This window comes from Cynocephalus volans, chromosome 1 (genome assembly GCF_027409185.1).
Source record: "Cynocephalus volans isolate mCynVol1 chromosome 1, mCynVol1.pri, whole genome shotgun sequence".
Taxonomy (NCBI): Eukaryota; Metazoa; Chordata; class Mammalia; order Dermoptera; family Cynocephalidae; genus Cynocephalus; species Cynocephalus volans.
In genome coordinates, this window is record NC_084460.1 from 238,015,900 (window position 1) to 238,028,152 (window position 12,253).

The window sequence follows — 12,253 nt, forward strand, 5'->3', positions numbered from 1 at the left end:
ACAGTGGAAATAAGGCTACCACTTTAGACTAGATCCAGATCAGGCAGCTCATCATGGGCCGTGTAAGATTTTACATCTTATTTGAAATGTAGTGGGAAGTCATGGGAATATTTTAAGCTTAACAGTGATAAGATCAGACACGTGTTTTAAAAAGATGACTTGTTTTGCCAACAATAGATTGGATGGGGCAAGAAAAGCAGCTCAAATGTAGAATTCTATGATAAAGATGATGATGGTAGCTTGTATTTGAGGTTTGGTGATGAAGTTGGAGAGAAGTAGAAATCATATGTGGACATCTATTATTTCTTCAACCTAGAAAGTGGTTCAGAAACTATCAACTGTTGGGAAAGAGAACAAGCATGTTGTTCTTAATTGTAAGAATGTATATTTAAGAATAATTTGTGGTAATTGTCCTCTTTTATTTCTATAAGTATTCTAATTCTTACAAGAAGAACAATCTTTAGCTAACTATTTTTGATCAGTCCAAAGCATTTAATTTTTTTTGTTTTTTATTAGCATATTCATTGTTACAAATCATACTTATTCTTTATGCCCCTATCCAATCTCTCACCTTCCTCCTCTCCCTCCCCTTCACTACTTCCTCCTCCCCTCTCTTGTTGGGTCCGCCGCCAGCCGACCCGAACAGCCCTAGCCTCATTCCTTTCGGTGGGTGAGCGAATGGCCCAGGATTCCTCTTTCCCTCCTGTCCCCTTTGGAAGGAGACGGGGGAAGAGAGCCGTGAAGAGAGGTGAACACACCGCCGGCCCCAAAAACAGCCCGGTCAAAGGACACTCAGACGCGTTCTGTTGAGCAGTTCCGTTTATTATCACACAAGCACTTGCTTTTAAAGGCAAATGGGGAAGGGAGGTTTTTTACATAATCTTATCAGCTTAAAGGTCAAGAGAGCATGCATCCTGTCTCAATGCCTAGCTATTGCAACCTCGAGTGCGGAAGCGTGTATTTGGCCAATAAGGGCTAAGGCAAGGTTCCCGCAGACACCCCCACCCTACTTCCTCCCGGCGCCGTCTTAGGCTGCCACATTAATACGCCCTTGTGGGCCCATAATGGCACTGCTTGTAATGTCACTTAAGGTGGCATTAGTTTTTAAGGCCTGACACTCTCTAATAACCATAGATTTGTCCTCTCCATCTGACAGATTAACTGTTCCTCTGTTGGTTTGTTGCCTAGATAATCTGTCCAGTACTGAGACAGGTGTGATCAAGTCTTCTGTTATTGTAAATCAGATGCTTCTTCTGTGACTCTGGAGTGTGCTTTGTAGAGAGAGAGGACCTCTTTCTTTTTTATTTTTATTTTTGGTCTCTGCTGGTGCCTCTCCTTGTGTCAGTGAAGTTGAGAGTCTGGTGTGCCATCTGCACGGTGGCTGTGACTGCTGCTATAGAGACTAGCTGCTTTTGTGGCAGCCATGGCAATTGTGGTGGCTATGGAGGGCTACCGGTGTGAAAATGGTGTTTTTGTGAGCTCTTTAACTGGTTGTGGCTGGGTTTGGCTTCACCCCTCTCCATGCCTCGGGGCCCTGGAGTGGTGGTGGCAGCTTGCCTAGTTGCATCTGGGTTTGGCTTCCTCTGGATCCACATCTCAGGATCCCAGTGGGGTCCCAGAAGGGTGGCTGCAGCTTGCCTAGTTGTGGCTGGGTTCGGCTTCCCCTGGCTCCATGCCTCATTCTAAGATGTAGTCAAAGAGCAGTTGTAGGGGAGAAGGAGAAGGGAAGGGGGAAGGAAAATAGGATGGGAAGAGGAGGAAAGAGGGGGAGCATGATCGAGGCCCATGGCCCCCTGCCTCATTCCGGCAGGGGAGATCAGGGGTTTCCAGCAGTGGCTGTGTCATCACTGGGCTGGATTCAGATGTCAGGAGTGTGTGGCTGAGACGCTTGGCCCTCCCCATCTACTCCCTGGCTTGGGAGCTCAGGGATCTTCTGGTCCTTCTAGGTTTTATAGGTGTTCTTTGGTGGTGTTAGACCTTTACTAGTTAATATCAAACTTGTCTCTGATCTGTGGATGTTTTTTTCTTTCACTTCTGTGTTGGATTATTTACTGTTCCCACCACTTAAACTCTGCACTGGACTTAATTTGCTGTCTTTTGCTTACTTCTAAAATGGGGGAACTTCCTGTGGGGACCAGCACTTGAGCCCAGTGGTTGAGCTAAATTGCTTCATTGCTGCTGATTCCCTGGGGAAGGCTTTTTGTGCAGCTCAGGTTTTAATTGTTGACCTTTTAAGTACTTCTGGGTCTTGTGAGATCCGGTAATCCTGGGTTCTGTGGACACTCTGGTCTGGGCCTGGAACTTTTCAGTAAACTGCACCCCCTATAGTTCTATATTCCTGACCAGTCTCCACTGACTGGTCCTGTGCTGATTGGAGGGCAGATCAGCTATCCATGCTGTGTGCCAGTGTTCCCCCGGTGGACTGGTCTCTCCTGCACTCCAAACACTTCCCATGGGATGGGCCATGCGCTGGTCCCTTGAAATACCTCACCGGGTATTTGCTTTTTTCTGTTGTCTGTGGCTCTTCGCTCCTGTGTGGGTCCATGGGAACCCTGTTAGTGATCTTGCTGGCCTGGGGGCCAAGGCCCTCTTCTTCCCTGCCTCCTCCAATCAACTTCATATGAAGAGCACAGCTGTGGCTTTTGCCAGCTTTTTGGCTCCGTGTGCTCACCAGCTCCAGCCTTAAAGTGACCAGGGCTCAAAGTGGTGGGAGCGATCCTTTCTTTCATCGTGGCCTCTCCTGCCTTTATCAACACCGTAGGTCTCTCCTCTTCTTGCCTTGAGCTCTAGCCCTTAGCTAACTCTTGATGATGGAAATCAAATTAGATTTTGATTCAAAAGTTTGAAATCTGCAGTCTAGCCTTACTTCTACTGTGCTTGTATACTCACTGGCTAGCCATGTTATCTTTCTAAGCCTCAGTTTCTTCATTTGTAGAAATGGTGATTATACATTTTTCTCAAGGGTTGTGAGGGATTAATGAAATATATTTTGTTGATTAAGTAGTATGACAAAAATTTTATCTGTCATTGAAGATCAATGCATGGCTTTTTAATAATTCAGGAGACATTTAATCATTTCTTTTATAGGATCCTGAATGTTCTTTAAAAACTAATTGTGGTTGTTTTTAATATTGGACTCGAATCGAAGGAGTGATGTATTCTCGTTTTTTTAATCTGTGTTGGCGTTTTACTTATTTTTTTTAAACTAGCCCAGACAGAAGTTGTAAGTTAAAAAAAAACACAAAACAACCCCCAAACCAAAAAAACTATTCTATTGCAATTATTGAGGGTAACAAAGAAAGGAAACATAGAAAAGTGCAGCAAATATTAAACTCATTTATATATTTATATAATCACTGACTTTGAGAGCTTAATTTAAGATACACAAGCTACCTAAGAAGTGGCAAATTTGATGATAATTTGGCTTTCATGTGGAGAATATATGTATATTTTAAAGAACTCTCATCGGTCTGTTTTTTTAAAACTATTATTCCATCCTCCATAGTATATTAAAAGATAAGACAATAATTATTAAGCTGAAATGCTAAAACAGAAGTTCTAGGATTAATTGTAGAACCTAAACTCAATATTATTGGAAATAAATTAGTTTTAACCAATATTTCTGTAGAAATTATACTTTTAATTCCTTAAATACGATAATAAAAAGCTTGGTAAAATGGGAATTAAAAGCAATTCTGTTTGGATTATTTGAAAATTCCACTTTGGTGTTATTTCCCCCCGGAAGCCTTTCCTAAAGTCCACTTTGAGTAAGTCTGAGAGCTAGTCTGAGAGCGCGGGTTGTCAAAACAAATGGTAGAGTCTGCTGCATGATTGTCATCTACTATGTTATCTGTCTGCCTTTCTTTTTCAAGTTCCTTGAAGGCTAGGATAATGCCTTATCAATCTTTGCACTCCCTGTGCCTTGCGTATATTCGATTGTATATTTTAGATGCTCTAAATTATACAGATTTGGTGAAATTAATAGATTTCACTGTTTGTTATAAACATGCTGTGCATTCTGGATTGTTAATGGCAAACATAAGCACAAAAATGTTATCTGAAGCTATTTTATTTGTTCTAGGGTTCCCCCTCCATTAGAATTTCACCTATTTTATGAAATAAAACCTATGTTAGTTAATGAGATGATTGTACTTAGATTTTGAGTGGAATTTTTTTCCCCTAATTTTAAGTTTGTTTTAAATATTAGGTCTTGGAGAAAATGCTTGGGCAAAGAAAAGTCATGAAAAGTACCTTATAGCTTTGAAGAGCTCTGGTCTTACATATCCTGAGGATAAGCTTGTATATGGTATGCAGGAGCCATCTGCTGGTACTAGCACTCTGGCAGTTCAAGGTTGGTCTAAGTATTTAATTTGAACATTAGTAACTTTTCTGTATTAAAATCAAAAAACAAAAAAAAAATCTCTTAAACTTTACTCATTAATGAAGAAATTTATTTTGAGCTGAAATAGTGTGTCATTCCTTGCAAGAAAAGTAGTAAAATTTTACAGGCAAAAAATAATAGATTGGCCAAAGAAGAGAATGCATTTTCCTTAAGAGGAATTTGGTTAGTTTATTAAGGTTCTGATTCTAACTCATAGAAATGTAAAAGTTGCTGTTGAAGAGTAGCCGAAAACTTTACTAGCTTAATATTCTATTTTTTGTTTTTTATTAAAAAAAATTTTTTTTGGTGGATGGCTGGTGTGGGGATCCGAAGCCTTGACTTGGTGTTATTAGTACCATGCTCTGCTGATAGAGCTAACCAGCCAGCTCCCAGCTAGCTTACTATTTTAGTAAACCACGGTTTAAAACTAAAAAGAAAGAGATCTTTTTGAAACATCACTTGTAATTATTAAATCTGCCTTTCACTGGTTTCCTATTGAAGTATCAACCTATTAGGTCCAAATTTATTTAAGATAAATGTTGAACTTTTCCAAAATAACTGTTAGAATGAGGTGTCCTAACATAGCAAAACTTAGCTTTTTGAATTTGTATGTTTCAAAATAATTTTAAAGTAAAACTATATATATAACATCTAAGAAGGGCAACATTTTTTTCTTCTCTCTAAAGGTTTTGCAGGTGCAACAGGAACATTGGGACAAGTAGATTCTTCAGATGAGGTGAGATTTAAAATTTAAAACTTTTTTATAAATAGAATTTTAAAAGTTTTAGAACTATGTAGATTTGTGGGTGCTTTCTAGTTTAAGTTTCTTGTTCTACAGACAGGGATACTGAAGCTGAGAGTGGCTTCTGGGAAGCCTAGATCACACAGTTGCTTAGTAAAAGAACAAGAATTACAACTAGATTTTTATTTCTTCTTTATAAGTCATTTCTCTTTTCACAGTTTAAAAGTGGGAGATAGAAATAGAGATTTTTCCGAAGAAGATATCCTTAAGTGTATCCAAATAGCTGTCATATGTACAGTGAAATTAAGAAAATTTAGCTAAGTCTAGAATAATTTCTTAAAAGAACATGAAATGTAACTATTTTTCTGATCTAATAATAAGTTATACCTTACATGTCAGGGATTATCTAAAAAAAGCAATGTACTGGTAAATAGACTGTCAATTCAGAATTTCTATTTTATGTAATGTTTATTAATAAAAAATATTTCTTTTTAAAAAAAATTTTATTAATTTTTTTTTTTTTTTACATTCTACAATGTTGTTGTAGAGCAGTTGAGAGGGAGAGGGAGAAGGGAAAGGGGAAGGAAATGGGATGGAGGAAGGAGGAAGGGTGGGATTGAGGCCTGTGGAACCCCCCCACATTCCCACAGGAGAGACCAGTGGGCTTCCAGTGGTGGCTTGGTTATTGCCGGGCTGGGTGCAGATGTCAAGGAGGTGTGGCAATAGCCCTTGCCCCCCACCATCCCAGCTCAGGAACCCTGGGCCCTTCTTGCTGAGGCTTGCTGGTCGGCACTGGGCTGATTGAACATGGGGGATGGGGGCATGGTTGAGACCCTCAGGCCCCTGCACCCTGGCTTGAGAGAGCCCTGAGCGCCTCCTGCGGCAGCTGGGTAGTCACAGCTGGGCTGCTTGTGTGTGGGGATGTGTGGATGAGGCCCATGGCCCCCCACTGCCCTGGCTTGGGAGAGCCTGGGGCTTTTCCTGTGGTGGCTTGGTGGTTGTCACTGGGCTGGTTGCCCGTGTAGGGGGAGGTGTGGCCAAGGCCCTCGGCCCCCACCCTCGGGACTGGTTGTGGGTGTCAAGGGCCATGGCTGAGACCCCCCAGCCCTCCCCCCTTCCTGTCTTGGTAGCCCAGGGAACTTCTACTCCTTCGAGGTGTTATAGGTGTTCTTTGGTGAAATGAGATGTTTACTAGTTATCAATCTTTGTCTCTGGTTGTGAGTACTTTGTTTTTTCTTTCAGTTCTGTGTTGGATTATTTGCTGTTCTCACCACTTAAACTCTACACTGAAACTAATTTGTTGTCCTTCGCTTACTTTGAAAATGGGTGAACTTCCTGTGGGGACCAGTACTTGAGCTCTGTGGTTGGGCTATATCGCTACTTTGCTGCTGATTCCCTAGGGAAGGCTTTTTGTGCAGCTCAGGTTTTAATAGTTGACTTTATAGGTACTTCCAGATCTGGTGAAATCTGATGCACCTGAGTTGTATAGGAACACTGGTCTGGGCTTGAGTCTTTTCATCAAACTGTACGTACCCCTTACAATTCTTGACCAGTCTCCTCTGAGTGGTCCTGCACTGATTGGGGGGCAGATCAGCTGTCCTTGCTGTCCCCCAGCATTCCCCTGGTGGTCTTGTCTCCCTGACTGCCCTTGCTGCAAACACTTCCCATGGGGTGGGCCCTGCTCCAGTCCCTTGCGATGACTCACTGGCCTCTGAGTGTCTCCTTTTTTTCAGTTGTTGTGGCTCCTCGCTCCTATGTGGGTCCACAGGAATCCTGTTGGTGGTACTGCTGGCCTGGGGGCTACCAAGGCCCTCTTCTCTCCTGCTGCCTCCAAGCAACTCCATCTGAAAGGCACAGCTGTGGCATTTTAGCCAGCTCTTGTTCTGTGCACTCAGCAGCTCCAGCCTTAAAGCAGCCATGGCAGGAAATGGAGCAGTTTTTTCTTTCTCTCATCATGGCTTCTCCCACCTTTGTGCGCTCCATAGGTCTCTCCTCCTCTTCCCCTGAGCTCTAGGGGCTCCAGCTTGGCTAGATAATTTAATAGTTGTAAATTGGTTGATTTGTGGAAGAGAGTGATGTTGGGGATGGTCTATTCCGCTATCTTGACTGGAAGACAATAATAAATGTTTCTAATAAATCCTTTATTCCTATATTTTATTAGTATATAATTTATAAGGGAAAATTGCTTTGTTACTTATGTTTAAATGGTTATACCAATATAGTTCTTAGAAGTAACTTTTTAAAATTAAAAAAATGAAACCAAAATTTGTTATGTCTCAGTGTGAATATCATGGTAAATACTTTTAGATGGTGACAACTTTAAAATACTTTATTTCAACCCCTACCCTCATAATGTACTATTTTTGTGATAGTAGCTGAGAAGACTTACTTTCAAAGCATGTGATACATATTTAACTTATATATTTAAAGGAGTTTAGACTCTTCACAACCAGGATGTGACTTTAGGAATTCTTTTCCCTGTATTCTGTTGATATCCAATAATGATTAGTGATTATAGCTAAATAATGTACCAACAATTGATGATAGATTTTTCCATCCATTTCAGTGGCACTTGTCTCTTGGGAAAAACTATAACTAATAATGAAATACCACTGTAGTCATTAATGGCTGTCGTAGGGTTTTAATGGAAATCAAAGTTTTCCTTAAATATAATAGTTACTTTTGTACATCAAGAGAATGAAAATTTAAATTTAAGATTGTAAAATATTTTGGAATTGATTTTTACCTTTGTAAAGCAAAAGGGAATATAATAGAATCTTTCTACCGTTCATTGCAGTTTAAGGAGCAAAATATACTTTTGAATTGAATTAATCAATGAAGCTGTAAGATTACTGTGACTGTTCTGCTAGTCTCTTCTTGGGGTCATCTATCCTATTTTACTCTGGTTTCTTTCTTATTTCTTAATAGGAAACATTATTTTATTAGGACCTACATGGGGAAAAAACTTGATTGGGGGCTAGACATTATAAACTAGAAGCAAGTTAATTGAATTTTACTGTGATTTATTTAGAGAGAGATATAAGAATTTCTACTGACCCACTTAAAAATTAATGACATTACTATTTTAAATATGTACTGTACTTTTATTCTTTTCAAAGTATTTTTTACATAAATAATCAAAAATGCAAGAATTAATTTAATAAAGAATAATAGATTAAGGAGAACATAGGTGAAGGGATAAGATAGATGGAGAGTATGATAGGGGTGTTCTTGAACAAATAACTATTTTATGCCATTTAAAAATTTTATTAAGGCTTTTAAAGTGATATTGCAGTTTTTTTTCTTTGCAACCATAAACACAAATGGCATATTTGCTTTAGTATTTATATTTGAAATTTAGCAAAGAGCTGGAATATGACTTAAAAATTAGAGTTGCTACACCTTTAACCCTATAGGGCCATGGGATTATTAAGCAAACTCTTTTCATGATTTCTTTTTTATAATTTAACAAATTATATATAAAGTAAGATAGGGGGAGGACAGTGACATCTTAATTACTACTATAGAGAGGGAATTGTAACAATTAAAAAAATGTTTTAAGTTAGAATTTAGTATTAGAAGAGACTCTAGATGTAATCTAATCCTACCACTTCATTTTAAAAATGAAGAAACAAATTTGAAATTATAACAGCAGCAAGATTTCTATTTGCATGAAGTTCATTTGAATGAGTGTATTATAGTCTACTTAATTTTATTCATACAAGTTGTGTCAGATATTTGTGCTTGCTGTCCCTAGAGTAGCAGAACATTACGTACTTAGCAGTGCTATTTATACACATGACATTCTTTCTACTACTACCACTTATTCTTTTTTGGGTAGTTTATATGAAATGAGAGTAGAAAATGTTGTTTGTATTGTATGGGACCAAAAACAAAATTCAGAGCACATCTTAACTTTATGAAGTACTTAAAAATTAATAACTTTTGTTTAAATTTATAACCATCAGATAATCCAATTCAGAAGAAAATTATATCCAGTATTATATGTAAATGGGTCTAATTAGAGAGTTTCTTAGAGGGAATAGGATCTTTTAGATGACGATAACTTTTCAAGGAAAGATTATATTCACTGTGGCCAATACTGTAAGTAGTGTTCTTTTACCTGTGTGCAATGACCAGATCATTAATCTCTGTGACTTTGAGGTAGCTCCTTGTTAATACAAATGAAACAATTTAAAACACTTCTCTCCTGTGAAACCGTGATAAAATAAATATCACATTGTGGAAAAATTAAAAAATAGAAAAAATCTACGAAAAAGGAACCGTTTACCTTTAGCCCTCCCATCCAGAGATAACTATTATTTTTAATTTTGCTCATTTACTTCTAGTCTTTTTTTCTGTATACTCTCACATAATTGAGGAATAACCACTTAGCAAAATAAAATAAGTTACTGTGTAGATATGCTCTGAATATTCTTGTCTTTATTCAAGATAGAATCCAAATGAATAGTTAAAACTAATTTGCAAAAATTTATAGCAAAAGTAGGTGTTTTAGTCCGTTTTGTGTTGCTATAACAGAAATACCTGAGATTGGGTGATTTATAAAGAAGAGGGGTTTATTTGGCTTAGGATTCTGGGACAGCTGCATCTGGCATGGGCCTCAGGCTGTTTCTACTCATGGCGGGAAAGTGGCAGGCAGCCAGCAGGTACAAGCAGATCACATGGCAAGAGGAAGCAAGCAAGAGAGAGAGAGAGAAGGTGCCAGGGTCCTTTTAAGCAACAAGCTCTCGCGGGAAATAATAGAGCAAGAACTCACTCATTAATCCCCCCTACCCCAGGGAGAGCATTAATCCATTCATGAGGGATCTGCCCCCATGACTCAATCAGTTTCCAACACTGCCACATTGGAGATCAAATTTCCACATAAGTTTTGGAGGGGACAACACATCCAAACTCCATATGTAGGATTATTGAAATTAAAACTGAGATGCTTTTTATAAATGAATAGGTAAAAGAAAAAGTTTAATTTTACTTTTGGAGGTATAGGGTTTAATTTTAATTTATTATAAATTACATTAATGGTGAAGGGTGGGTTGGAGAATCATACAAACTTTTGATGAGAAAGGCTTTAGAAATATCTAATGTATTTCTTATCCAGTGCAGGAATTGATTTTACAGCATTTCTGACAATTGGTAAGCTCGCCATAAACTCCTCCAATGGTGGGGAGCTTAGCAATTTTATGAAGCAAATTATTCCTTTGTTTGATAGCTCTAATTTATTAGGTAATTTCTTCTCAATACTGTGTTAAATATTATAATGTTCATACATTTCTTATTTTGCCCTCTAGATAGATTTTTGTTTTTACTTCTATATGATGCCCCTTTAAATATTTACTGTTCTCTATTGTACATAGCTCTTTCTTTTCTAGTAAATTCATTTCCTTTTAAAATCTATGATCTAATTCAGTGCATGGTGATGGAACCTCTTTCAATAAGCATACTGTGCCTTCATTAAGGTCCAGAGTTTTTTGTTAGCCTTTTAGCAACTATCCTAAGCTGTTGGCAGGAACCAATAGTGTTCAAATGAAAAGCCCAGGGTTTTTTTCCCACCTCCAATTTACAGCTAAAAAGTTAGAGCTCCCTCCCTGAATTGTACTTGTAAAATTGGTTTGAAGTAAACAATCTCAGATTACAGTAGTTTACATAAATCTTTAAATTTCATCTTATTCTAGTCTTTCAAGATCTCCTTTCAATTTTATTTTTATAATCTGATGTAAATATTCCTTCTAGCCTTGTGTATTCTGTATTAACATTCTTTGAGTATGTTTTAACTAGCTGTAAATTTACCTGACTTCTTTTTATGGAGCTCACATTTTTTCATCTGCCTAGTAAATCCATCAGAGAAAGAAAGGTTAATTTCAGTTGAGAAACCATCTGTAGATTTTGCAGACTGGGAATTTGAATTGGTTTTTCTTGGGTTTTCTTGTCTCATGTCTTCTTGTGTCTTGTCCAAAATGATTTGGACATAGATCCATATTTTCTATCCAAAACACATGTAGCAGTGATGCCTACTTCCCTGCCTGGGGACTAGTAAGGCCTGGAAAGGATTTCTGAGGGCTGTGCAAATGATGTCTGGGTTGAGATCGTACTTGGCTTATTTCCTCCTGTCAGCTGGACCTTCATCTTTTCCCGGAGTCCTATCCTGCTTCCTCATGGATAAATGGGAAGAACCTCATCCCCAACATGATTTTAGAGGGGCAGGGAATTGTGGTCATGATAACTGTTTTGTTTTTATCTTCCTTAATGCCTGAAATTTCCACCATTGGGAATTATTCCTGTTTGTTAAAAGTATTGTTCTTTCTCAAAATAAAAATATAGGACTTGTAATAGTAATCCATTATCTTGTGCATATTGTTGCAATTAGGATTGGAAATCAGACTTGTATTAAAAAATATTTATTAAAATTATAATCGATATTCATTGTTGAATAAATACAAAAAATATTAACAAAAAGTAGTAAAATTATCTATTACTATCACTTAGAGGTGACTCACTGTAAACATCTGTATTCTAATAGATTTTATATATAGTATATTTTAGTAGTTTCATGCTATACATACTCTATAATTTAATTTGCATTTCTCACTAATGTGAACACTAATTTCTCACCAATTTGAACATCTGCAACAGGGAATACATTAACAGATTTTATTTGTGTATATTATCAATACTTAAATAGTATTCCATATACTATTCCACATGGCATGCTTTTCTCACTTGTGGTAGTAATTTTTGAACACTTATCTGGTCACAATGAATATAGAGCTGTAGCATAGTTTATCTTCACATGGTAAAGCTATACTTTATCGACCTAATCCTGTTCTGTTGGAAGTCAACAATTTTTTTCCCTATTATAAATAACATTGTGATGAATACTTATGTGCATAGTCCCTATTGATTTGTCTGATTATTTCTTCAGGATAATTTCCTAGAACTGGAGTTTTTGTCTCACCATCAGTGTAGAAGAGTACCTATTTTCCCACCAGTTTAGGAGATAATCTCACTTCCCAGCTGTTTGATATCTACCATGATGTTAAGTCCCACTCAGTGATGTATGTTTCCAGACTTTTGTCTTTGTGCCTTTGCTCATGCTCTCTTCTCAGAATGAT

General features: G+C 37.8%; 1 protein-coding gene across 3 annotated transcripts in view; it reads left to right on the top strand.

Moving 5' to 3' along the window:
- The window catches only part of UBR3 (ubiquitin protein ligase E3 component n-recognin 3), a 233,502-nt gene that overhangs the window by 33,851 nt on the left and 187,398 nt on the right, over positions 1-12,253 (top strand). For all 3 annotated transcript variants that reach the window (XM_063088738.1, XM_063088752.1, XM_063088745.1), the window contains exons 4-5: positions 4,208-4,351; positions 5,068-5,117. In XM_063088738.1, the coding sequence (XP_062944808.1) occupies positions 4,208-4,351; positions 5,068-5,117 (194 nt within the window). The remainder of the gene's footprint in view (positions 1-4,207; positions 4,352-5,067; positions 5,118-12,253) is intronic.